Source organism: Phyllostomus discolor, chromosome 7 (genome assembly GCF_004126475.2).
Source record: "Phyllostomus discolor isolate MPI-MPIP mPhyDis1 chromosome 7, mPhyDis1.pri.v3, whole genome shotgun sequence".
NCBI lineage: Eukaryota > Metazoa > Chordata > Mammalia > Chiroptera > Phyllostomidae > Phyllostomus > Phyllostomus discolor.
Genome location: NC_040909.2, coordinates 5,026,256 through 5,052,345, shown reverse-complemented (window position 1 = coordinate 5,052,345; position 26,090 = coordinate 5,026,256). Strand labels below are relative to the sequence as shown.

At 60.4% G+C, this 26,090-nt stretch overlaps 2 protein-coding genes across 6 annotated transcripts in view; both read left to right on the top strand.

The window, feature by feature from the left end:
• Positions 1-8,646, top strand: part of ARIH2 (ariadne RBR E3 ubiquitin protein ligase 2) — a 49,400-nt gene extending 40,754 nt beyond the window's left edge. For 3 of the 5 annotated variants that reach the window (XM_028518128.2, XM_028518129.2, XM_028518133.2), the window contains 7 exons: positions 676-726; positions 817-838; positions 3,100-3,251; positions 3,870-4,013; positions 4,642-4,710; positions 6,060-6,143; positions 6,364-6,815. In XM_028518128.2, the coding sequence (XP_028373929.1) occupies positions 676-726; positions 817-838; positions 3,100-3,251; positions 3,870-4,013; positions 4,642-4,710; positions 6,060-6,143; positions 6,364-6,435 (594 nt within the window). In that variant the 3' untranslated portion in view covers positions 6,436-6,815. Of the gene's footprint in view, positions 1-675; positions 727-816; positions 839-3,099; positions 3,252-3,869; positions 4,014-4,641; positions 4,711-6,006; positions 6,144-6,363 lie in introns of all 5 variants that reach the window. The other 2 variants (XM_028518132.2, XM_028518131.2) reach the window with 2 other exon arrangements.
• A 2,842-nt stretch (positions 8,647-11,488) lies between these two features.
• Positions 11,489-26,067, top strand: P4HTM (prolyl 4-hydroxylase, transmembrane). The gene is made up of 9 exons (XM_028518227.2): positions 11,489-12,158; positions 12,330-12,411; positions 20,874-21,064; positions 21,698-21,794; positions 23,120-23,282; positions 23,827-24,012; positions 24,741-24,831; positions 25,028-25,151; positions 25,636-26,067. The coding sequence occupies exons 1-9, from the start codon at positions 11,526-11,528 to the stop codon at positions 25,854-25,856; spliced, it is 1,788 nt and encodes a 595-aa protein (XP_028374028.2). The 5' UTR covers positions 11,489-11,525; the 3' UTR covers positions 25,857-26,067.
• Positions 26,068-26,090: the final 23 nt, after the last annotated feature.

Here is a 26,090-nt window from a genome sequence, read left to right as displayed (position 1 = left end):
AGGTGGTTGATAGCCAGACTCTGACGCAGACCCAGGCGCTCCCAGTCCTCACTCTGAAAGTTTCTGCGGGAAGCATGGCCCACAGCCCCCGGAGCCCTGGATGACTCAGCACCCGGGGCCCCAGCCTGTGCCAGTCACGAGCTGAGCTGGTCTGCTGACAGGCACGGCTGTGAGCATGACATCATTAAACACTGTCTACTTCTCGGCACAGCACCCGGCTGGTTTCTGCAGTGTTTCCTGGGGTTGCTTTCATCTCTCAGGGAATAAGCAAGATTTAGAGGTGGTTTCCTTGCCCTCTCCTGGAAGCAGGCGTGCAGGCAAGCCGACCAGGACTTAGCCCCCTTTCGTGCTGCTCATGAATTCCTCCCAGGCAGGCAGGCAGGCTCTCTGCTGACTCAGCTTGTGTTCAACTTGAGCGGCCGGTGGCAGGGACAGATGGTGGAGGGCTTAGTGCGGCTCAGCTGGTGCTTGGAGTGTCTCAGAGCCAAACGTGCTGACCTCATTTCCTTGGATTGCTGTTCCAGCCTCAGCGACCCGCCACATTTAAGTGAGATGCTCCTCCCCAGAAGTGCTCGCACGATGAGTACTGGGCACGGGCGCCAGGAGCTTTGTGTAATTTGTGTTAGAACCGCCCTGACGGTCCGTGAGCCTAATGGCGCCCTTCTGTCTCCTCAGTGTCCCAAGTGCAACATCTGCATTGAGAAGAACGGAGGCTGCAATCACATGGTGAGCAGAAGCCTGTGCCCTTCGTGTGTGTGGCACGGAGCCTCTGGTCGGCATGCCTTTAACATGTTCTCTTCTGCTTTCCTCTGACAGCAATGCTCCAAGTGCAAACACGGTGAGTCCCGGGCTCGGTGCTCGAGGCCCAGCGCCGCACGGTCTGTGTTCCTCGTGCTCGGGTCTCCGCTGCTTGTTCAGGGAGGCCTTCCGTAGCGATGCGGCCATGGTTTTGGTTACTGTTTTGGGTATCTCGTGTAATACTGCTGCCATCTTTCTGACACACGTAGTCAGAAGTCAAGTTTGTCCTCTGACTGGTACGGCTCAGTTGGTTGGGCGTCAATCCACAAGACACAAAATGTCACCAATTCAATTCCTAGACAGGGCACGCGCCGGGGTCACGGGTTCAGTCCCTTGTCGGAGCGTGTGCAAGAGGCAGCCAGTTGATACTTCTCTCTCACATTGCTGGTTTTCTCCCTCTCTTCCTCTCTCCCCTTTCCCCCTCTCCAAAAATAATTAAATAAAATCTTACCCCCAAAAAGTCAAGTTTGGGATGACTCTTAGACCCTCATGACCCTCAGTCATCCAAGAAGAAAATTTGAGTGTGTTCTTTTTATGTTTGCCAAAGCAGGTGCGTAGCATGGGGCTTATCTCTGCTGCTTTGCAGATACCTTTTAGAGTGTGCTGTCCGTGGTTTCACTGGAGACTGTAAGATAACAGTTTCCTCTGGGGTTTTATGAAGTTCCCAGAGGGGGTTGGCCTTTCAGGCCTCCTTTGTCTGTCAGGAGTAGGTTGCGTAGAACCTGGTGGTTTTGCTTTCCTACCTGCCAGAGCAAGTAAAGAAGTAAAATTCCTTCAGGTAGAAAATATGTGCAAACAGGTCTCCCGTGTAGCTGCTTAGACGCCCACTGGGAGGCCCTGAGACTGTCGCTCTGGGAGGGCCCGTGGGTGCGCTTCGTGTGTTCTCCCGGGGGCTGGCCGCAGTTGGAGTGGACTGGCAGGGCCTCAGAAGGGAACAGGGACTCTGAAGTGAGGACGGGCCAGGGGTGGTGGCATGTTTCCTCGGTGGTGTCCCCCTCTGTCTTCCTGTGCGTGCTGGAATGAGAGGGACGTGTGTCACCCGCTTAGAGCACACGTACAGGCTACAGAGAAACGACAGAGTGAGCGCCCCAATGTCCCCCACACGCCTCGTGCCTGTCTGTCCCTCCCCAGGCGTCATCCCCTCTTCCCTTGCCCCCTGGAGTCAGCCCTCATTCCTTCCTGGCTGTATAGTCTCGCCCCTTGCGCAGGCCACCCTAAGCAAGGGTGGCATTTAAACAGGCAGCGAGCACGACTTAGCTGATGAAGGAGAGCTGCACTGCGGCTGTCCGGCGGGGACTGCCGGGAGAGGGGTGTGAGTGACCGCTGGGTCTCCGGGTTTGACTGCAGCTCCCCTGAGTTTCACAGCAGCAGCTTGTGGGAAGTCAGTCACCTTCTGGGAGCGAGTCCTGGGAAACGGGGCTTCCCACTGTCGGGTCTGGGGCAGAGACAAGGGACACGCCGGCCCTGGACGTCTGACGCGCCCGAGCTGGCCGCGCTTGAGCAGACCCCGGGCGTCGTTTGGGTGTGGGGCATCCAGAAGGGATCTTCATTTTCCCCTCCCAGCTGACGCATTGCGGAAGCAGAGCCATAATTCTGAGTGTGAGCCGTTGAGTAGCTGTAGTTTCTATAGAAATGTGCTTTTTAAGAAAGAAGAACAGGATAAAGTCTTTATTTCTCACTTCGTGTACGGAGTCTTCCCGGAGCGGGTACTGTAGGAGAGGGACGCGGGCAGGAGGGCAAGTGCGTGGCGGGTGAACCTGGGTCGGACACGTTCTGTGGGCTCCTGCTTCTCACAGTGGCATTGACTTAACAGACTGGTGGTTTTTCTAACGCTTTTTAAAAATCTTACGTTTCAGTTACAGTTTACATTCAATATTATTTGTGTTTCAGGTGTACAGCATAGTAGTTAGTAATCGTGTACAGTGTTTCCCCTGGTATTTCCGGTATCACCTGGCTCCGTACCTAGTTATTACAGTATTATTGACGACATTGTCTGTGCAGTACTTGGCAAGACTAGTGGTCTCGTACAGTCAGCATTTGCCCGTGTGGGATCAAAAAGGCACAGAGCGCATGTGCTCACGGACCTGAGAATACCCGTAGGCGGCTGTTTAGGTCGGCAGGGGCGAGCTACAGGGATAGCGGGATATGACGAGATGAGAGGGGCACACCCCCCGGAGAGAGGCACCCCTGGGAAGTTGCGATCGGGTGAATGCCCCGGCAGGATCTCTGCGTCCCCCTGCTTTGCCCTCGGAGGGCTGCGGCTTGTCCTGTGGGTGTGACTGCGCTCTCTGTCCCGTGCAGACTTCTGCTGGATGTGTCTAGGGGACTGGAAGACCCATGGCAGCGAGTACTATGAGTGCAGCCGGTACAAGGAGAACCCCGACATCGTCAACCAGAGCCAGCAGGCCCAAGCCAGGGAGGCCCTCAAGAAGTACTTGTTCTACTTTGAGAGGGTAGGCGCCCTCTTCTGCAGCTGCTCCTTGAGGGTGGGCTTCTTCAGTTGGGGGCCACAGAATTTCCAATGACCTACGGTAGCCAGAGCCTGTGTGTGTGTGCAGAAGTCGGGGCATGGACCTCCTGCCATGGCCCTGGGTGATACCTCCGTAGAGGTGGCCTTCCGGCCCCACAGGGCCCCCAGGCTGGCAAGGAAGAACGTGGCACTGACTGTGTGAGGGCTGGACTGCAGGACAGCGAGGGGCCATCAGATAGTCTTCCAGGAGGTTCCGTCTTAATAGATTCAGCGGGCAGTTCTCCCAGGAAGACCCTTCAGCAGCCCCCACAGCATAGCGCCTTTGGTCTCTGAGCACGGCAGGCGGGTGAACAGCCCATTAGACCTCGGGGCTGGAGCTCCTCTGCCCCCCGGGGGTGGGGCGATCTGGCAGGCAGTTCCTGTAGGCACAGAGCGCGGTGTGGACTCAGGAAGTCCCTTCCGCTACTCCTAACGGCGCTCGGTCCCCGCGGATGTGGCTGTGGCCGTGCCCTTCCAGCCAGGGTGTCTGTTCTGAACTCCGTGTGGACCTCTGTACCTTCCCAGGACTCCTACAGCTTTCTCCTCCCTCTGTACCCTGTAGTGGGAGAACCACAACAAGAGCTTGCAGCTGGAGGCACAGACGTACCAGCGGATTCATGAGAAGATCCAGGAGAGGGTCATGAACAACCTGGGCACGTGGATTGACTGGCAGTACCTACAGAACGCTGCCAAGCTCTTGGCCAAGGTCTGTACCACCTCACTCTTCTGATTCCTTGTCCAGTGCCTGCCCCTGTCAGGCCCAGACTTCCAGACTTCTCTGGGTGGGGGGGAGGACACTGAAGGGGGCATCGGCACCCTGTGCAGCCCTGCATGCTTCCACTTACACGTTGACAATTCCTGTGCTGTGTCCACCGAGGACCTAGTCCTCTGCTGATGCCCAGGGAGAGCCCAAGAAGAGCGGTCCACTGCCTCTGCCTGCAGGGAAGGGCCCGAGGGGAAAGCTGAGCCCTTGTCTTCTTTAGCCCCATCCACGCGTCACTCAGAGGAAAGGAAGAGCTCGTCTCTGGACAGCCACTGAGATAGATGTGTGGGCTCTGATGTCCGACTCCAGAGGGAGGAGCCGTGAGGCGGCTGCTGGTGAAGAAACCACAGCTTGAAAGAGGAACTGGGGGTGTTCTGTGGCCACTTCTGTTCCATTTTTTCCCGTGTTGTCCCCCAGGTCATCCTTTGTTTGGCTCGGTCTCACTTCTTTCAGGCCCGTGCCTGTAGAGCCAAGCTAATTTGCATGGTGGGCTAAGAAATGTAAGAGCCACTTGAGATGCGTGTAGGTGAGAATGATGGACACAGGTGCCTTCTCTTCTCTCCCATTGCAGTGCCGATACACCCTGCAGTACACGTACCCGTATGCGTACTACATGGATTCGGGCCCCAGGAAGAAGCTGGTAAGGCAGGCAGGGCAGGCAGTCCCTCTACTCTGCCCTCTTAGCTTCAGAGGTGCCTTGGTTACGGGGGGGAGGGGGCAAAATCAAAGCAGAACTGTTCATTTTCAAATCTCACTTCTCCTCTAGGCATCTCCAAAGTAGGTCTCAGGCGCTGGCGTGGTGTGTAGTAGTAAGGCAGCGTCCTGAGTGGGACCGTGGGATAGGCCACCTGGCTGTGAGGCCCCGCGGCCACTTGAGAGGTCTGCTTTGGGAGAAGGCCCAGCACACACGTCCTTAAAGGACGTGCACGTGCTTCCTGGCGCAGTGACAGTGGGCTCTTTACATCTTCACTCAATCCTTTCTCTTACGTGTGAGTTGCTCCCCCTCCCCGGCTTATAAAGTAATTCAAAGTTATTGTACAAATGTTGAAAAACAGAAAAAATTTACATCCAGAAATCCCACCAGAAATGACCATGTGTTAGCATTTTCTAGCCTTTTAAAATTAATATTATTTACCCTCAGTGGTGTGGCTCAGTGGATTGAGCACCAGCCTGTTCCTCGAAAGGCCACTGGTCTGATTCCTGGTCAGGACACGTGCCTGGGCTGCGGGCCAGGCCCCCAGTTAGGGGTGTGCGAGAGGCCACTGATGGGTTTTTCTCTTGCACGTCAATGCTTCTCTCCCCCTTTTCTCCCCTCCCTCTCTCTAAAATAAATAAATAAATAAAAATTCAATGTTTATATGATCAAGGCTGTGTGTGTGCCTGTGTGTGTGAATGGCATTTTACTGTTCAAGCCGTTTATGGTTGCAGCTGTTGTTATTTTTACCAGGCTGGTAAATACCATTTTTTAGTAGTTGCGTAAGTGTTCTATTACTGTGGGTAAATAGTTGGGGCATGAATTGTTTCTGTTTCTTACTGTTATAAATTAGACATTGAAGAACATCTTCGTGCATAAAAGCTTGGGCGTACAGTTACTAAGTCAAATGGTTTGACTATTGTTAAGACCTGCTTTGCAGAAGAACCAGGAAAACCCCAGACGAAGCACACAGGGCGTGCAGGGTCTGTGCGCATCCGCACGGACGTGCTTCTGCAGCCTCTGTGTCCCCGTGTGCTGGGGCGCACCCTTCAGCGGCGTCCCTTCTCGCCCTTTCCTTGGGGGCGCAGAGTTAGCGTGGGCTCGCCCTCCGCTCTCTGAGGCAGCCTCCTGGTTGGGCCCGGCTCGGCCCCGGGGCTAGCGCTGCTCTCGGCCGGAGGTCGGCGCCAGGGCCGTCTGCCGCTCTGGCGAGCCTGAGTGCTGCGTCTGCCCCTCCATCTGCAGGCCCTGCCCGGCTGCAGCCCCTCTCCTTTGACCCTCCTGCTCTGCCCATACAGTTCGAATACCAGCAGGCTCAGCTGGAGGCCGAGATCGAAAACCTGTCATGGAAAGTGGAGCGTGCGGACAGCTACGACAGAGGGGTAAGGGCCCGCTGTCCGCTCGGACCGCTGCTGCCAGTGAGGGGGGCTGGCACCTTGGCAGGTGGCAGGGTTGTTTTGCGGGCTGGAAGCGGCTGCTAAGACGGGTGGGAAGGGCTGTGCCTTTGACTCCTCGGAGCCCCTGTCGTGGTGGCCGTGGCTTTGGCCGCCCCTGCTCACGGGGCTCGGCTGTTCCAGCGTTCATTTTGCTTCCCTGGCGCAGGACTTAGAGAACCAGATGCACATCGCGGAGCAGCGGAGGAGAACCCTGCTGAAGGACTTCCACGACACCTAGGCGGGACGGGGCGTGCCGGAGTGAGGACGACGTGGTCGCGAGGCCTCCCGGCTGCCGCGCTGCATGCTGCAGGCTCCGCCTCTCACGACCCGGGCAGCAGCCAGGGCCCCACCCGAGAGACACTGGCCACACTCCTCCTAGTCAACTTCTGTTTCGTTCTCACCTTTTGCTTTTTGTTTCTTGGCCTCTTCAGGATTTTTGATTCCCCCTGGATGGTTGTTGGGAGGGAGGGAAAGTTTTTTCTGAATGACTATTAATAATAGTATTAGATCATTACAACTTATGTAATTTTCAAAGGTTGTACAATTATACAAAAAAGGCAAACCAACTCTAGAATTACACAGAACCCTTTTTAAAAATAAATTGGCATTGGAGTGTTTCACCCTCTAGCTAATTTCCTGAGAAGGTAGCACAGGCTGCCCGCCCGCCCTGTCCGCCCTGCCTCCGGGTGCACCATGGTGGGCTTCAGGGCAGCCTCCGCCTCCAGACTCGCTTGGGGCTTGGCCGCGGCCGGCCTCCTGAGGGGGAGCCCGGGTGGCAGCGGGGGACTGGAGTTCGCCTGTGCAGCGGGCCGGCACACGGGGAGCCGTATCACGCCTCCTGCCTGTTCCGTACAGACCCTTTGGGTCGGGTGCGCCTCCCCGCCGTGGCAATGAGGGGACAGTGCAGAACAGGGTCTTGCCACGTGGTGTCTGAGCGTCTCCGGGGGCGCTGCTTGTCAGTGGGCTCGTCTCTATTCTTGAAGGTGAGGCTCCCTGGGCCAGAGCCCACGGCAGCACGTAGGCGGGCTTGTGCCCTCCCGACCGGGGACGGGCATGCGGCACGGCATTTCCTTTTGTCTCCTGAAGAGAGACATCGCTTTCAGAGGGAACTGTTCCCCCAAACAAGTTGGTTTAGCCGCGGCCTCTCCCTTCGTGCCGGTGCTCAGGTGTGTGTCCCTGGCCAGGCCCGCTCGCGGCCGCCCTGACGCTGTCCTGCCGCTCTCCCCGGGGGCTTCAGGGCCGGCGTGTGGCGTGGCCCTGCAAGGGCACTTGTCTTCCTGGCTCAGGACGCTTGTTTGCACAGGTGGTTTTCGTGTTGCCTGGGGTGTGCCCGGAGGTGCTGTGGGGCTTGGGTGCTCCCCCCTTGGTCTGACGCCAGGTGTTGGAGGCCACTGCGCCTGGGGCCTGGGAGCCTGAGGCCAGGACGGTCCTGAGTTTGTGGTCCCAGCACCGTAGGGGGAGGGGCTGGCCAGGCGAGAGGGCCAGGTGTTGCCCTGTTGACCCCAGCAGAGTGAATGACTGGTTTGTGTGCTGTCTCGCTTTCCTGCACTTGGCCCCGTGGGCCTTTGAGAAGTTAGGAAGTCTGTCCTCCTCGGGGTGTTGTGGCTTTGTCCAGGGCCTCCACCCTGAGGCTGGCGGAGCTGCCCGTGCCCGGCAGAGCGCCAGGGACCTCCTGGAAAAGCTGCGTGGGAGACGTGAGAGTGCCGCGTGGGGAGTTCTTGGGTAGTCAGACGTTTCCACCTCAGTCCCCCGAGGACCATGGTTGTGACCTGAATTACTCTCAAAAAGATAGGGGACAGCTGTGACTCCGGGGGTCGTGGGTCCATGGCTGGAGGCAGGCCCCTGCTCAGGTTTTGTCTCTTCCCGCCATCTCTCGCAAGGGAGGGCCTGGGGCGGGGTGGGGAGGGCAAGTTAGGAGTGCAGCCAGTGGGCCCCGGTGTGGGGGCGGTGGGGAGCTCGCTGTGAGGAGTGTGCCTGCTGTGGCCCGGGGTGGGGGCGGGTGCTTTGTGGGCACACGGACGACCCCAGAATCTCAGCTGTCCGTCCATCCTTCTGTGTGCCGCCATGGCCCAGGACCTGAGTCGCAGCTCCGCGCCGTCACTCCCGGGGCGTCTCTGGGCATCGTGTGGCCTGCACAGCTGCGGTGTGCTGCACCGGCGTCCCACGTGGTCCCAGCCCTGGCACTGCAGGAGGTGCGGGGCCGGACCACAGCCCCACAGCCTGTAGCCCTGGACCTGTGGACAGTTCCTTCTCCCAGCTCCCCCCCCCCCCCCCCCCCCCCGTCCTAAATGGAAAGCTCAGGCAGAATTTTACCTACAAAGGACGGAAGGTAAAGAAGGCACTGTGTTTTCATGAATTTTCCATATATCTTTGTTTTCTTCAAAGAAAAAGTTGAGGTAATGTCTGCTCAAAGTTGAGTAGTTTATTCAAAATAAACTGTTTCTGATTAAAAAAGTATGTGCAGCATCTTTCTTCTTCAGAGGCTCCAAGGAGCCGCCCGAGCCACCGTCCCAGGAGGCTGTGGCCCAAGAGCCCGAATGAGGGCCTTCCCGTTGGCCAGCCCCCGGCCCGACTGGCTCCCGGGGAGAGGGCACCAACGGAGGGTCGCAGACTGTCCTGGCGCCTCTCCTGCCCTGGGTACAGGCCGGACCGCTCCCCACCTCCGAGGGATCTCTGGATTGTGATGGGGCGCCCACTCCAGTGCCCCACAGCCCCTGCCGAGGCCCTGGGCCCCTTATTCCGAAGACCCCCTGGGTTTCTCCAAAGCGAGTGTGGGGGCAGAGGGCTGGGGAGTATGGCCAGGGCTTGCATGTGGCTTTGCAGGGGCGCCGGGTTGTGAAGAGAGGACTCTGGGGAGAAACTGTGTTTGGAGACTGATGCCCAAGGTCGAGGACAGGACACGGATATGGGTTCTCGTTGAGAGGGCCCATCTGTGGTGTCAGGAGTGGCAGAAACATCCGTGATAGTTCAGGAGGGGTTTCCAGAGCCATGGGCAACTGCCCTGGGGCAGTCAAGCCAGAGAAACCCCGGTTCTGCCAGCCTGAACTCCACAGTTGTCCTCCTCGGGCCTCGAGTGTGCGAAGCCCCATGCTTGGCACCCGGGCGTACAACGGTGTGCAATGCATGAGCTCTGCCCTCCAGGGTCCTGCAGAACAGGGGCGGGGGGCGGACACGGATGGAATTGGTCCCTAGTGAGTGCTTCCTCTGAGACAGCAAGGCCAGGAGCCACTCCTGCAGACCAGTGGGCAGGATTCCGTGGCCTCAGCACCCTGCCCTCGGTCATCTTGAAAGAGGATGAGATGAGGGCACAGTCAAGCAAAGTCTAAGGGAAGGGTTTTTCCACATGGCCCCAGGGGTCCATGCAACCACCAGCATCGCCTATGGACTGGGCCCCGTTTTGGGCACTGGGGACACAGCCATTGATCCTGGTTTGCTCAACCAATTTGTGTCACCACAAGACAGTCACACCAACCATGCACTGAGCACCCACCCGGGGAGCGCTCATAGCAGCCCTGTGAGGGAAGTGCTGCCCCCATCCACACTACGGAGCTGTTCAACATGAGTATTTACCCAATGTCACCACTGCTAGCAGCGTTGGTCGGTTGCCTCTCACGCACCCCCTACCTGGCACCTGGCCTGCAACCCAGGCAGATGCCCTGGCCGGGAATTGAACCAACAATTCTGGTTTGGGGGAGGACGCCCAAACCATTGAGCCACACCATTCAGAGATTTGTCTTAAAAGGACAGAGAGGAAATGGTTCCAGCATTCCTTCATGAGTACCAGAAACCATGACGTCCTCGGTAAAACTGACTCAGTTGGTAGCATATTTAAGAACTTTGAGATTCATATGACTTAAGAAAAATGTGTTCCTATTGTTCTCAGAACTTGGGAGACTTCATGAAAAATAAATTTTTTAAAAACTGTGAGATTTCTAATCATACATTGATGTTTCTCTCTCTCCTTCCCTTCCCTCTCTAAAAATAAATAAATAAAATCTTTTTAAAGATTGGGAGATTTCTGACAACTGGAGTGGATCAAAAAAAAAAGTTGCAGGAAATTTGGACACTCTGAAGTTGGTGATAGGATTTTCATCGGTTTGAATGAGGAACAATTCTTCTGCAGCCATTTCCCTTCTTTTGGAGTTCATTCCAGGGGGAAGGGCCAGATCCCGCTAGGGACCCCTTCAGGGGGAAGGGCCAGGTCTGCCTTTGTGTCCGCCGAGGGGCCTCCGGGCTTGCCCGGTTGGCTGCGAAGTTGTCACTTCCCGCCCCATCCAAAGCGGGTTGCTGGACCGTTGGTGTTTGGTCAGCATCCCAGCTTGGGCTGAGCCACACAGCTCCCAAAGCCATCTGTACCCCTCCCCCCCAAACATCCAGAACCTCCTTTGCTGGACAGTGTTTCTCTGTAGTATTCTGAGGACACTGAGGGGATGGTCCCTGGAGGCGGCTGGAGGAGTGGATGCACCCACGTGCTCGGGCACTAGTGGACCCACCATAGTGTATAGAACCTGCACGAGAAGGCAGGCCTGTCCTTGGAGCCCCTGGCCTCTCCTGCTGTGGAGACCAGAAAACGCAGGCTCTACTTCTGGGAGGAAGTGGGAGGGGAAGGGGGTCTCGACAGGGTAAGGAGAAACCACCACTGGGACCTGCCTCCGTGGCGTTGCCCTAGGGCACACGCACCTCTGCCCAAAGATAGCCAGGGCCTGGAGAGCAAGGGGCTCGAAAATGCCCAGGCTTTGGCGCTGGACCACTCGTATGTCCTTCCACTCTGGGCTGGACTCCAGTCTGAGTTCGGTTTTCTTCAGAGGCGATGGTCACTCAATTGTGGAAAAGCCCCTTTCTCCCTCCTCCCCTGTGTCAGCTTCGAGGCAAGGAGCGCTGCTGCGCACTGAGCACATTCCTGCAGGTGCCGTCTGGGATCTGACCTTCCTGGTGCCAGGGTTCCTCCAGGAAGTCCTCTCTGACGACCCCAGGCGCGGTCCCACCATCTGCGCGACCCCGCACGTCAGACAGCTTCTTCCTGAGGCTTGATTCCTGCAGGCCTTCCCGGGGGGGCTCCAGACTGACCACAGAGCGAAACTCCAAGCATTCTTGGCCTCCTACACGGACGAGGGTTAGCGCCGAAAGCCATGGGGCCTACGCCATCACATGGGCGGTTTTTTCCGCGGCGCCCCAACCCACCGCAGTACTGAGTCACTTTTTTGGCACTGCTGCTTCCTTGCGGCCACCCCATTCCCGGGCGCGAGAAAATACAGACCACAGGTTTCCGGGAGGAGGGAAGTGCTTCTCAACCAGGAAAAGGAGAAACTTCCACCGGGATTTCCTTGAATGGTGCTGCTCTTGTTTGCATCTACACTGGGGGAGGAGAGGGTCGGCCTCTGGCCTGAAGGGTGTGCATCCCCGCCCTGCAACATCCTAGCTCAGGAAGAGAAACTCCAATGTGGACCGGGCTCCGCGGCGCGCAGAAATACTGCGCGGCAGGCTCCCGGCAGGCTGGCGCAGCATCCCCAGGCACGGTCTCCCACTGACCGCGGTGCGCGCAGGCTCGGCAGCGGTCGTCCCGGCGACGGCGCGGTGCGGCGCGGGCATCCCCGCGGCCCCTCCCCTGGGCGCGCGCGCGACCTGGGCGCCATGGCGGCCGCGGTGGGCCCGAGCCCCGAGGACGTGAGGCCGCAGTGGGTACCGCCTGAGCACGACCCTGCCGAGCCAGCGGCCGGGCTGGGCGACTGCGAGGACACACCGGTCCGGCCGCTGTGCAAACCCCGCGGCATCTGCTCGCGCGCCTACTTCCTCGTGCTCATGGTGTTTGTGCACCTGTACCTGGGCAACGTGCTGGCGCTGCTGCTCTTCGTACACTACAGCAACGGCGACGAAAGCAGCGACCCCGGGCCCCAGCGCCGCGCCCCGGAACCCGAGCCCGCGACAACCTTGGCTCCCCTCATCCGGCTCGAGGGCATCAAGGTGAGCACCCCCCCAACCTCGCTGCGCTCCGGGCCCAGGGCGCAGCTCCCTGCCCGGGCACCTCCCTGCCTGCCTGCCCCACACGCACCCCACTCTCCCGGGTCAGGGAGCCTTTTCCTTCGGGCGGCGCGGCCTGGCGCCCAAGCTGTCCTCTGTGACCCTTTCCCTTAGGTGGGGCACGAGCAGAAGGTCCAGCTGGTCGCCGACAGGGACCACTTCATCAGAACCCTCAGCCTCAAGCCGCTGCTCTTCGGTAAGTCCGCTGGAGCTCCCGGGAGGTGTCGGGGGCTGCTTTGCGATAGCCGTCTTGAGGTTCATTTTGACCACGTGACTTTTGTTTTGAAAATGGCTGCTTCCATGTAGCCCCCCCTTTTTTTTTCCCAGCTAGAGGTTTCCCAAAGTGAAGTACCCGCCCCCACCTCCATAATAGGGTTGCAGAATGACCTTTCGGCACTCCTCTCTCCCACCCCTATTCTCTGCAGCCAGCCCTTCCATCACGGGGCCGGGCAGCGTGACCCTGGGCTGAGTGTTTACACGTTTCACTGAAACTGTCTTGTCACACTCCTTGTCACCTTTAATACTGTCACGTTCTGGAACGGGGGGAGGGTGAGAGAAATCGATAACAGGTCCTCGCTAATCTCAGACCCTGTGGTCTGATGAGCAACTGGCTGTCCAACTGTGGGTAAACTGGGGCCCGGAAACCGCCGCGCGGAGCCATCGGCCTTTGCTACCAACACTGGGGTTCTGCTTAGGATGCAGTTCCGTGTTCAGCCGTCGTGGTCAGATCCTTGCAAGGCGGCCTCATTTGGAACCAGCGTCTGAGCTCATTTTCTGACCTCTTGTTGTTACGTGTTAGGCTTGGTGTGATCTGCTCATTTGGTTTTTACAACCCGTCTGTGAGGTGGGGGAAACCCCCTTTACAGGCTAGTGGGTGAGAAGCGAGGCCCGGGATGCTGCCGCTGCTTGGCCAGGTTCATACAGGCAGGGGTGAAGCTAGGATTCCGACCCAGGCCGCCTGCGTCCAAAGCACCGTGCTGGCTGTGAACTTCTGAAGTCTTTCAAAGACCACCAGAACTTCTGAAGTCTTTCAAAGACCACCAGTCCACAAAGTGGGGGCCCCCTGACCCATGACCTTGCCCAGGATAGGTTTGCCCAGCCCAGCACTGGGTACCCAGCCTCAGTGACCCACTTACCTGCAGACGCGGACTGTTCCTGGCTACTGGAGGATGGAGCGGGCTGGAAGATTTAAGGAGGAGGCTGGGGACCAAGGCAGAGCACAGGCCCTTACCCCTGGAGCAGAGGGCCCTGCTTGGGGTTATGCCTAGACCCGTGGGAATGGTCTCATTTGCACGCTGTCTGAGGGGAAGCAGGTTACTGACCTTAGCCCTGTTGTGGGAGGGGCCCCAAAAGGTTGTTGTCGTTGTTATTATTACTGCTGCGTGGTGTTAAGGTCTGTGCCAGGCACTGCCCTAGGCACTGGGAACACAGCACTGACCAAAACAGGAAACAGACGAAAGCAGCAGAAGCTGACATTTGGATGAGGGGACAGACGATAAATAAACCAGTAAACGAGTACACATGGTGTGTCAGGTGGTGATGAGTGGTTGCAGGCAGGTAAGGCAGGGTTTCAGGTGGGGTGGGGACTCCCGATAAGACGGCTGGGGTTGGCCTCCCCGAACCAGGTGTCTGAGCAGAGACCTGCAGGCGCTGTGGGGTCGAGCCCAGCAGCTGTCGGGAAAGGGCGATCCCAGCCAAGAGAAGGATGCTGTCCTCACCCCATCACCTCGGCACTGCCATGACCAGACGCACCTGAGGGGGGCGTCGGGCTCTCTCTCCTCAGCCTTCCTGGGACGAGTGTATGCTCAGTTCAGATGTGTGTTAGGTTAAGTGGGCCACGAGGACTCCATTACTGCCCCTGACCCTGTGCATGCATCTTACTGCATCCAAGTTCTGTGACGCAGGGCATGAGAAGCCCAGACCGGGAGCCCAGACCAAGAGTAAATTACAGGAGGCAGGAGAGATGGGACAAGAGGTAAAGCGGCTACGGCTCCGCCAGCAGATGGGCCTCTGTTTCTGCAAATTACAAAGGGCACGGTTAGGCGAAGTGGGCAGCCGCAGGAAGAACTTCCCTCCAGACTCTTACATCACCTTCGAGTCTCCTGGTGGAAGGTGGCCCGGGTTTTACCCAGAAAGCCCTAGGGCTTGTGCTTGTGAAGCGAGGTGAGACACTGAAGACCAGATCACAGGCTGCAAGGCTCCCAGCTGAGAGGGAAGCCGCACGGGGGGTGTGCCCGAGGAGGGGCAGCTCCTGACAGCTCCTGTGGAGCTGGACGAATCCACAGAAGGAAGCCCGTCCCCGAGAAGGAGCAGCGCCTGTCTGTCTTCTGTGCCTGCCTGTCCGTCCGTCCACTGCTGCCCTGAAGAGTCAGGGAGGCCCAGAGGGGAGTAGGCCTGCTATGGGCTCTGCCACCCCTGCCCTGCTGCTCCTGGCTCCAAATCTGGGACCTGCCAGCCTCAGGGGCCCAAGAAGCCAGGGCTCAGGGGGCGGGAGTTGAGGATATAAGCTGGGGTCCGGGGGCCGGCTGGGTTCTACCCAGGGCGCCTCCATCTCCAGGTGAGGGAGCCCCGCCCCTGCAGGGGAGGGCCCCACGCAGCCTCCCTTTGGGGAGCATTTCTCGTTTCCCGCCCTAGGTCCCAGGGACATGGAGCACATGGGCCCCGGGCCACCAAAGGTGCATCCCAGTTCCCTGGCAGATGCCTGCTGGACTGTGGCAGGCGCTTCCCGAGGGTTCGGGCCTCCCGGAGTCTGTTCGGTTTGGCAGCAAGACGCTGCGGCTCTGAGTCATTGTCATCTCCCTGGGAACGGGGCTCTCTCTCACGCGGCTTGCTTCTTCCTGCACGCCACCCCACACTCGTTTGGTATCTAAATAGATCAGACCTCATCGCTCCCTTCCTTAAAGGTCTTCAGGTTTTCCCATTTCACTCCTCAAGTCTCCTTTGGTGCCCCAGGCCCTCACCTCGGCTCCTCCCCTCCCCCGACTTACTCCCTGCTGATTCGGGGACACCAGGCTCGTGGCTGCCTCGGGGCCTGGGTGTGTGCCCTTCCCTCCACCCGCGGGCTCCACGGGCCTCTGCTCACCCGTCCCCTCCTCAGAGACCTCTCTCGACCTCAAACTTGTCTTACGGGGTTTGCACACGCTTAAGAGGTTGCATCAGCTTGCTTGTTTTCTCTCGGCAGTCAGGCAGTCAGCATCGTTGAAAACCAGCTTCAAACTGTATTTATTTGTATCGTTTGTGCCTCTGGCCCTACAGACACGCTGCAGGCGTAGGAGGCCGGACTTGCTGTGGCTGTGTGTCCAGCCACCAGAGTCCTGTCTGCCAATCATTATTGGCCAGTGGGAGGGGTTTCCGGGCACTCAGCCAGTCCAGCACCTGCCTGCTGGCTCAGAGTGGTCTCCACCACCACCCCGGGCAGGCACCCTCTTCAAGAATAGCAGCAGGCCCTTCCAGTGGGCTAGCAACTTTTTTTTTAAGATTTTACTTATTTATTTTTAGAGAGGGAAGGGAGGGAGAAAGAGAGAGAGAGAGAAACATCACTGTGCGGTTGCTGGGGGCCGTGGCCTACAACCCAGGCATGTACCCTGACTGGGGATCGAACCTGCGATGCTTTGGTTCGCAGCCCGCGCTCAATCCACTGAGCTACGCCGGCCAGGGTGGCTAGCAACTTTTAAGCCATTGTTTTCTTCAGTATTTAAGATAAATGAGCAGTTGACACGAGTATACAAAACTGTTTTAAAACCATCACTAGTTCATCATAGGAGTTCTCCATGTATTCTTTTGTGGTTTAAGAAAACAGGAGCTGCTTTGAGACCACTGTGCTCCTGGTACACACTGGAGGCCCAGAAGTGGGGAAGGAATGTTCGAGTGCCTGTCCGTGCAGGTTCCCGAGCAGCTCGAAGCGGTTTCCCGCGTGGAGCCCCTCCCCGGCCCCTGCCCCCCTCCCCCCCCCCCCCCCCCCCCCCCCCCGCTGTTCCCCCGGCCAGCTGCGTGGCAGAGCTAGACCACTAAAGGTCAGGCGGGTACAACCGAGTCCGTCTAACTGGGGCCTGACCAGCAGCATCAGGCCCGGGGTACATGTAGCCCAAGGCTCCGTGCCTGCCCTGAGACACAGCTTGGGGTGCTGGGGCTTGTGGGCCGTAGCAGGGCATTAGCCAGGCTGTCATCCCAGGCCTGGGAAGGACAGAAAGGTCTTGCCTGCCCGGCACACACAGCTGAAAAGGGAGCAGGCCTGCCTTCGGTCTGGGCAGGGCACTACCAGCTCAGGACGGGGCCCGGAGCCGTGGCCCCGGAAGTGGGCTTCGGCCCTGCTTGAGGAGTCTGTGGGTGAGCCTTGGGGCTTCCCTGGACTCTGGCCTGCAGATATCCGTGGGGGTAGCACAAAGAGGGCTTTGTGTCCAGGAGAGCACACAGCCAGTTTGGCCACCACAGAGGCCATGGCTACCAGCTCCCAGGCTCTCCCTGCCTGTGTTAGCCCCTGTTCTGGGCACCAGGGATGGTGCTACCTGCGGACGGCCAGCTGCAGATTTCAGTGGCCCCGGCTCCAAGCTTGGGCCGCGGTTGCCAGCAGCCAGGGGGCCCTGCACCTCCCCACTCAGCACGCAGGTCCCCGACTGCCTTCCGAGCAGGAGACGGTGCACGCACGTGGCAGCCGGCGTCGCAGAGTGGGCACCAGCTCCGCAGGGGGCGGCGGGCCTGCCCTCAGCACCTCTAGCCTCAAGTCCAGGTCCAAGCCCGAGGGGCGGGAGGATGACCCTTTGCTCTGGGAGAGCCTAAGCGTCACTGCTGAGTGGGATCGCAGGGGCGGGGTGGTGAGGGGTGAGGAGCAGAGCCTCTGAGAGCTTCCCATCCCCCCCACCGTTGAACCCTGCTGTCTGAGGCTCTGCCGGTGGAATCCCGGACCTGGAGAAGGGCTCCCCTAATGTCAGCACTCTCCTTAGCAGGTTTGCTTTGTTTTAGCAATGTCCCAAGCTTATTAAAGTGATTTATTTATTTATTTTTAGCTCTAACCAGGCATAGTGTTTGGGTAGCCTCGCTTCCGTTGGTCTTAGCACCAAGCGAGGGGCTGGCATGAAGGCACGGGTAAGGTCCGCTGAGCGTTAGGGGTTCACCGAAGTCGCTGCTGCAGAGGGCGTCCGGGACCTCCTTGGAGGAGCGGGACCCTGCAACTCGCAGTCCCCACAGCCGGCTCAGGGCACTGGCGAGTGGCTGGGGGGACCGAGTGAGGCCCCCGCCAGGCTGCAGGTGTGGGTAGGCGCTGGGGCCATCAGCGCCGGCCCCTCCTGTTCCCCTCCCTTTCACCCTTTCTGAGAGAGAGGGCTGCTGTGGGCGGTCCCTTTCCCACCAGAGAGCCATTTACCTGATTCCCAGGGGGAGTGGCTAGAAAGGGTGGGCTTGAGGGGGGCAAGAGAAGCCGCGCAGAGATTCGCGAGGGCGGCCGGGGTGGGAGCCGATGGAGATGGCCCCCACGCAGAGGCCCTGGCCTCAGGGGAGGCGCCCGCAGTGCGGGGCGGCCGGCCTGAACCACCTCCCGCGGGCTGCGGCTCGGGTAGATGACCCTGCAGGAGGGGGGCGGGGCGCCCACCACCAGGTGCCCTGGGCAGGCGGGGCTGAGGCTTAGCACTCCGCAGTTGCTGGGCAGCGACACCTGGTCACCTAGCAACAGCCCTGCACCCTGGTTTTTCTGCTGGCTGGAATCTCCACCCTCAGCTCTGCATCCCCCATCCTTCCTCCGGTACCCCGGGCTGCCGTCCCGCACTTTGCCCTTTCCAGCGGCCCTCCTCCTCCAGCTGGGAGGACAGCGAGTGCCTGGGCGAGGCTGTGGGAGGGGTCCTGCACTCTGGGCCTCCTTTCCTGATCCTGGACTGCAAGAGCCCGGCCTTCCCTCCCTCCCACTTGTCCTGGAAGGCCTGCAGGGCACTGCGGTTTCTGGCCAAGGCTGAGGTTGGCAGAGTACAGGGCCCCCATGCGGAGGTTCGGGAAGAGCCCACCCAGCGCAGCTGCTGCTGGCAGTCACCCTGAGGCTCTGAGGAGGGCCCTTGCTCTGCCGAAAAGGGCCTCAGGGGACTGGTGTTCTTGAGATAGGTTAGGCTGGGGGGGGGGGGGCGGCGTCAGCCCTGCCCCGTCTGGGGAAGAAAGGGCCACCCGGTGAGCCCTGGCTCCGTCTCTTGCCAGGACCCCTCGGGCAGACAGCTCCCACAGCTGCTGGAGAGGGGCCCCAAGCGCCCAGCCTAAAGCAGCGGGCTGCTTGCCCGACCTTGACATTTAAGAGCCCTCGATGACTTGTGGGTCCAGACCAAGGCTGCTCACCATGGGTGGTCCCCAGGACACCTGCTCCCTTCTGCCAGGAACAACCTGACCAAAAATCCCTCGTCTTCCTCCCCGCCCCCATCAGCACCCGGCACTGAGGGGTGCCCAGCAGTGGTTAGTGAAGAGCTGCCGGCACAGGCCCTGGCTGAGGAGAGGCCCCCACCCTTACCTGGGAGCCCCCATCCCCCGCCCCCTACCTGTCCAGGCACACGGGGGCAAAGAGGGAGCAGAGGAAGGGCTGGGCATCAGGGTGGCACTCCCTGGCCAGCAGGGACAGCCAGCTGGCTGACTGCCGGGTGGCCTCGGCCACTGTGTCGTGGTCCAACAAGCTGGGGAGCCGAATCTCTGTGTAGCCAATGCCCCGGCACAGTGCCATGGCTTGGGGAATGGGCATGCACCGGCTAGGGCCCCACGGAGCCCCTGCCACGCTGTCACCCCACAGCACCACCAGTGTACCAGAAGCCACAGCCCTCTAGCCGTCCCCCGCTTTCTCTGCCTTGGCCTTAAAGGGCTGCGGTTGAAGGCTTTAAAGGAAGGGCTGCACCCACACCCCGGGGGCCAGTGTTTGCCCAGGTCCCGGGGGCTTGGGTTAGCGTGTGGACCTGGGCTGATGCCTTGGAACAGCACAGGGAGGGGCCTGTAGGGGTGGGCGGCGTCTCCTTTGGGCCTGCGGATTATAGCACCTAATAAACCGAAGAAACCTGGGCCTGTGCTTTCCTTTCTTCTTCTGGTGCATTTTGAAGCTACCGGGAGGTGGCCCTGCTCACCGGCAGTTTGCTCCGAGTCCTCGCCCTGCAGTGCTGCCCCCTCGGTGGCTGGCTCCCAGCCCTTCTGGGCTCCCCGGGTGGGGGTCTTTGTCCTGTTCCCCCCCCCCACCCCAGTGCCAGCGCATCCGCATCACCTACCCACGGAGCTCAGTGTGGCCGTGGGCGCGGATTCTGGAGTAGCGCAGCCTGGGCGGCCCTTTTGCCCTCCTCCGGCCGATGTCTCCACGCTTGGGGTTCCTCGGGGTGAGGAAGGGCACGGTAATGGGGCGTCGCTCGCTCCTTAGGGTCAGGCACACAGGTTAAGGCCTCGAGGGCGGCATGCCCAGGACAGGACGGAGCCTGCTTCCCAAGTGTGAGCTGCGGGGGCTGCAGTTTCCAAGTCTCCCGAGTCCTGGCTGAGTGGCCATTTATTTCCCTTCCTCTCAGCAATGGCTGGAACCTCCTGCTGGGGGGATAGCTGAGGGAAGTAGCAGACCACTCTGCAGGGGTTGGTTCTGAGGGGGGCGGGTGGTGGGCGGTGGTGACTGTGGCAGTGGTGGCGGCTTGGTCCTTCCTCTAGTCTGTTGCTTCTGTGGCCTTCTTGTCCCGGGACTAAGGAAGTCAGTCCTCTCTCCCAGAAACAAGGGACAGGGCCCGAGCGCCTGGTCTGGAAGAGCCTGGGCCGCTGTGGGTGGTGGGGACCCCGCAGGTGTGAGGCCCACGTTCCAGCTCGGCCAGGCGGCCTGTGGGCCTGCACTGGGGCGTGCAGCCGCTGGGGCCTTGGAGGCGTGGAGCAGGCATTCAGTTACCTTCATTCCCAGGGCAAAGGGCACCTGGGGTATCTTCTTTTTTTTTTTTTTTAAGATTTATTTATTTTTAGACAGAGGGGAAGGGAGAGAGGAGGAGAGACATCATCAGTGTGTGGTTGCCCTTTGCACACCCCCAACTGGGGACCCAGCCCACAACCCAGGCATATGCCCTGACTGGGAATCGAACCAGTGACCCTCTGTTTCGCAGTCCAGCACTCAATCCACTGAGCCACACCAGCCGGGGCTGGGGTATCTTCTTAAAGCATCTGCCAAACACCTGAGTGACCGCCCCCTGACCTCCCAGCACTGGGCAGCTCAGCCCTGGTCAGATGACCAGCGCCCACGTGTGCAGCAGACGGGAGGGCAAGGACGGGCCTCGAGTGCTCAGCGTCTTGCTTTTGTTTTTATTTGAATAATGCTGGGAAGTAAAATGCATCAGTCACCACCCTGTGCTTTTGAAATATATACCAAGTAAGAAGTGGAGGTCAGCCCTCTGCTCCTCAGGTTTGCCCTCTGGCCTTTGGTCCCCCCGCCCGCACCCAGGTGGGTTAGCCCAGGCCCAGCTTGGCCCCTGCTTGCCCCCAAGGACTCCCCAGAAACCGTGTGCCCTCGGCATCAGAGAGAGAAGCCCCACACCCCGAATGCTGGCCGGCCTTGCAGGACAGCCTGACCTTGCTGTCACAGTCCAGAGCAGATGGAAGGGGTGTGTGACGCTCTCCCAACCTGGCGGCCACCACGGGGTCCATGCGTGCCCTGGCCTGGGGCTTGGCCTCACCCGCCTCCCCTCCCGGCAGAAGTCCCCGGCTTCCTGAGCGACGAGGAGTGCCGGCTCATCATCCACCTGGCCCAGATGAAGGGGCTACAGCGCAGCCAGATCCTGCCCACCGACGAGTACGAGGAGGCCATGGGCACCATGCAGGTCAGCCAGCTGGACCTCTTCCGGCTGCTGGACCAGAACCACGACGGACGCCTGCAGCTCCGTGAGGTTGGGACTGAAGGAGGCGGGGGGAGGGGGAAGGCGGGGACAGAATTGTCTTTCTGGTGGCCAGATCTCGTGTGTCCTGCTCAGCCCGGGCCCCGAGTCAGGTGCCTGCTCACGTCAGCACGCCCAGGCCCGGGGCTTCCCTTCTTCCCCGGAGAGTTCCCCGTCACCCTGGGACCCCGGGAGATGGCGGGAGAGTCCACCTGGGGTGGTGATGGCGTGTGTCGCTGCAGTTGCCGGGTGCTGTGCCACCGGTGGTCCGGGTTCCTGGCTGCCTCGGCGAGGAGTCCCGTGGAACCCATGGTGCTCGGGGAGGCGGCTCTGGGGAGCCCGGCGTCTGCACCGCTCTGCATGCCCCTCGCCCAGGCTTCCGGGGGGTGCTCGGTGGGCTGTGGGGTCCCTCGCCTGTGCAGAGTGCCCCTGGCCCTCAGGGCTCTCGACTATCTATCTCCCTGGCCTTCCCAGATGCCACTGGACCTCTCTCCCTACCCTCACCCACTCAGGGACTGTAGGCTTGTCCTGTGTCCTCGCCCACGCCCTGTCACCTGAACCCTGCAGCAATCACTGGGTGCTGTCTGCGCCCTGGCGGCTCTCCGTCACTGGGGCCACCCCACGGTGGGCCACCTTGTGCTTTAGGTCCTGGCCCAGACGCGCCTGGGAAGTGGGCGGTGGATGACTCCAGAGAACGTTCAGGAGATGTACTCTGCAATGAAGGCTGACCCTGACGGTGACGGTGAGCTCCTACCTCTCCTTGGTCCTGTCCCTGGGAGCCTCCTGTCCCCACAGCCAGCGTAGAGCAGCCAGTGGCGAGGAGGCGAGGATCCTGCCTTGCCCTCGCCCCCACCCCCGGGAAGAGGCTGGAGCCAGAGCCTCCTGTTCCCCTTGGTGACGGTGGAGGGTGGGTCTCCGAGACCCTTCCCGCCTAATTCGTCAGAGCCTGCCTGAGGTGCGGGAGGTGCGGGGGCTGGCTGGCAGAGGGCACAGTGGATGCAGTGAGAGCACAGGGATGCTGAGGCCAGCCTGAGCCAGGCTGTTCACCCTGCTCCGTCAGCCTCTCCGCAGCCAGGCACAGGGTCCGCCCCACACGGCCACCTCCCGAGTCCGACCAGGGTCTCCCTCGCCTTCCTCTTGCCCACCGGGAGTCATGCTCACCGCTGGGGGCCGATGTGGATGGTGGCGCCGTCATGCAAGCACCCCCGCCCAAACACACACATTTTGGCAGTAACCCTCAGGAGGTTTCTGAGGTGCAAGCATCACTCTCATGCCCAAGTTCATGACCTTGTGGCTGGCGAACCCAGAGTGAAGAATCTGTCCGGGACCGGAGGCTAGAGCGGCGTCCTGCTGCCTCTGCCCCTGCGCACGGAGCTGGTGCCAGGCTCCCAGCCCTGCGGTGTGTCCCACTCTGGGAGAATTCCGGGCCAAAGGGTAGAAAGGACCTCCTTGGTGTCAGAATCTATGGGCCCGAGAGAGCGGCTGTGGTTCCAGAACCCAGGAGGGCGGAGCCCCTGCTCCGTGGGTTGGGCAGGAACAGGGGAGCGCTCTGGCTTTCTGTGCCAAGGTCAGCTGGTACCTGGCAGACAGGGCTGACCAGGCTTAGCCACCCAGGACGGGACCTGAGGTCAGGAAGAAACTTCTGGAGCCCCACCTTACCTTGTATCTCGTGGTGTGGACGGCCCTGGACAGAGGCCAGTGCTGGCTGCTCTCTTCACCCTCCACGGGACCGAGGAGGGCCACCACACTCTGTAGAGCCAGGCTGAAGGGCCAGGGACAGCCGGTGTCCCAGGGCCCCAGTCACAGAGTTCAGACTTCCAGTGGACCTGCTCTGGCCAGCCCAGTAGGAGGTGGGCGCCTTCCTTCTGGGGACCAAATCAGGGCTCGAATGAGGAAAGGAACTTCTCTAGGTCTCCCTGTGACAGAAGGCAGGCTCCTTTGACCCAAGAGTCCAGGTTGGGGACAAGTGCGCACGGCCCCCCAGGGCAGGGGGGGAACTGCAGCCTACCCCGGGGCCTCGCCGGTGGGGGGCGCTCCGCGGGCACTGACGGCTGGCGCCCCGCGCAGGAGTGCTGAGCCTGCAGGAGTTCTCCGGTGTGGACCTTCAGGACTTCCGCAAGTACATGCGGAGGCACAAGGCGGAGTCCAGCGAGCTGGTGCGCAACAGCCACCACACGTGGCTCTACCAGGGGGAAGGTGCCCACCACGTCATGCGTGCCATCCGCCAGAGGTGAGCGCCTGAGGCTGCCCTCCCTGGTGCCGGGGCAGGAGGCCGTGCAGGGCCCCCACGGAAGCCCTCGGCCCGGGCTGGGAGGACAGAGTCGCTAAGCCAACTCAGGATTCCGTCCCACTTGTTAGACCAGCATTGGGGCCCATTGAAAGGCAATGAATAAAGGCCAATTAACCCTAACTGTGGGCAAACGATGTACATTTGGGATTAGAAATAGACCGAATGTTTGTCTTCTGCTAATTAGAGAAATGACCTCTTACCTCTGCCCACAGGGCCTCCTGCCCCTGAGCAGCCGGGGGCTTTAGATAGCCGTCCGGGGGTGTCCCCCACCCAATTCAGTACCAACCTCATCTTTGCCACCCAGTGAGCGACCCTGGCACCCAGGGGAGGGCCCATCATGAGGACCCTCTTCCTGCTCCCATGGGGCCCGTCAGGTGTGACTTAAGGGGCTTCCAGGGGAGGGGGGCAGGGGCGGACCTCGCGGTAGCTCCTTCAGGGTGCCCCCTTGCATACGGCTGACCCCCTGAACGCTTGCGGCCACCAGGGTGCTGCGCCTCACCCGCCTGGCACCTGAGATCGTGGAGCTGAGCGAGCCCATGCAGGTTGTGCGGTACCGGGAGGGGGGTCACTACCACGCCCACGTGGACAGCGGGCCCGTGTACCCCGAGACCATCTGCTCCCACACCAAGCTGGTAGCCAACGAGTCTGTGCCCTTCGAGACCTCCTGCCGGCAAGTAACGCTCACCTGAGGGCGGATTCCACCTCCCCGGGACACAAGCCCCGCCCCACCCTGCCCTGCGGGCATGTCCTTGGCCTGGCGCCAGCAGAGAGCTGGGCCATCCTGGTCAAGGACATGCCCACCGCTGTCCCCCAGGTTGTTTACCAAGTGTCAGGAAAGGGGTGGCCATCTTGTCTCAGAGGCCAGACCGAGGTACCCACAGACACTGAGACTGGCCCCCGGGGCTCTGCGGCAAGGGGCAGGGCAAGGCTGGAACCCCGGGTCTTCCTGCCCACTCCCTGGGTGTGGACCTGCCTCCGTGGCAGGCCCCCTCGGCTTCTCCCTTTAAAGCTGTGTCCCTCCCCTCTGCCAAGCACAGAGGCAGGGCTCCCCTCTTCCTGCGGCTGCTCTGGCTCCGCCCCTTTTAGTCACAAGCAGTCTCTCTTCGTGACCTGGCTGCTTCGGCTAGCCTCCCTTTCCCGGGTGGCCCTTGATCAGGACCATGGAATTTAAGTGCACCTGTGAACTTGGCCACAAAAAAACTTTGTGACACACACCAAGACCCTAGGTTCGTGGAAAGCATGGGCTAAGGACAACTTGGTACTGACCTGCCCTGTTATCACTGATCCCAGCCTGCCCCTCTGTCCCCTGGGCACCTGGGCAGCTTCTCCTGCCCGCAGGTGAGTCCCTGGGAGCAGCCACAGCTGGGGACACGCTCAATGGCCCCCTTTGCCTTACAGCTACATGACAGTGCTGTTTTATCTGAACAACGTCACCGGTGGGGGAGAGACTGTCTTCCCCGTAGCAGACAACAGAACCTACGATGAAATGGTAAGAGCCAACCAGGCTGGTACTTGGGTGGGATGGCAGGGCCTTGGGCAAATGTGGTGATTCCCCTCCAGACCTGGGATGACGGCCCAGGTGGGCCCCTGGGCACGCCTCTTTGATTTCCCTCTGGCTACCTGGCCCCGGCTCCCGGCCACATAGCGGGGGCAGCTGGAAAAGCTCACTGCCCTGCTGCCCACAGAGTCTGATTCAGGATGACGTTGACCTCCGTGACACTCGGAGGCATTGTGACAAGGGGAATCTTCGTGTCAAACCCCAGCAGGGCACAGCAGTGTTCTGGTACAACTATCTACCTGATGGGCAAGGTGAGGAGGGCCTTTGGCTAGGCCAGGAGTGCCTCCTGAGGGAAGCCTGCCTTCTCGCAGCCCCGACTGCCCCCTGGTGGGCTCCTTACACATAGCTTTCCGCCCCGAGTGCCTCCCCAAAACCACCCTCCGTGGCTCTGGCAGCCTGCACCTGTGCAGCCTCCCGGGGTATCTCCACCCCAGCGATTCCCTGGTACCCTAGCCTTCCAGTTGGCTGGGCCCAGGGACACATTCCTTACCAGCCAAGGCCGGGAACGGCTCCGGGCAGGCTTGGCAACAAGAAAGCTGGTTTCAGAGGGCCAGTGGTGTTGGTGAGAGATGCTGAGCCCCTAAGGGGGCCTTGGGGCCAGCTCTTTGCCACCAAAGGTATGCACAGCTGGGCCACCCTTGCTGTGTCCTGCGACTGTATGAAGCCAGACTCAGATCACCCCAGACTAGTTTTTCTCAGGTCCCCTCCCTTGCTCACACCACCCTCCCCTTCTAGGTTGGGTAGGGGACGTGGACGACTACTCGCTGCACGGGGGCTGCCTGGTAACTCGTGGTACCAAGTGGATCGCTAACAACTGGATCAACGTGGACCCCAGCCGAGCGCGGCAGGCGCTGTTCCAGCAGGAGATGGCGCGCCTGGCCCGCGAAGGTGGCGCCGACTCGCAGCCGGAGTGGGCCCTGGACCGGGCCTACCGCGACGTGCACGTGGAGCTCTGAGGGAAGTGTCGGTCCCGGCTCCCAGCCGCAGGTCGCCCACGGCCGAAGGTTGGGGACCCTGCAGCCCCTCTGTCCAGCTTCAGGCCAAAGACCTGGCCGATGTCTTGCCCATCCCCGCCTCCAGTCGCGATTAGGGCACACCACCAATACTCATGTTATTTATTGTACACGGACTCATGCCGCCCTGCCAAATAAAATCACACGGCTGTGAGCCGCCGGGCCGCAGAGCTCGGG

What these genes read in the sequence shown, in the direction of transcription:
- P4HTM (XM_028518227.2), top strand. Translation starts at nt 11,526, where the DNA reads ATGGTGCTGCTCTTGTTTGCATCTACACTGGGGGAGGAGAGGGTCGGC. An exon ending in TCCGGCTCGAGGGCATCAAG is followed by an intron (nt 12,159 to 12,329) that starts GTGAGCACCCCC and finishes CCTTTCCCTTAG; the next exon opens with GTGGGGCACGAGCAGAAGGT. An exon ending in ACAGAACCTACGATGAAATG is followed by an intron (nt 24,832 to 25,027) that starts GTAAGAGCCAAC and finishes TGCTGCCCACAG; the next exon opens with AGTCTGATTCAGGATGACGT.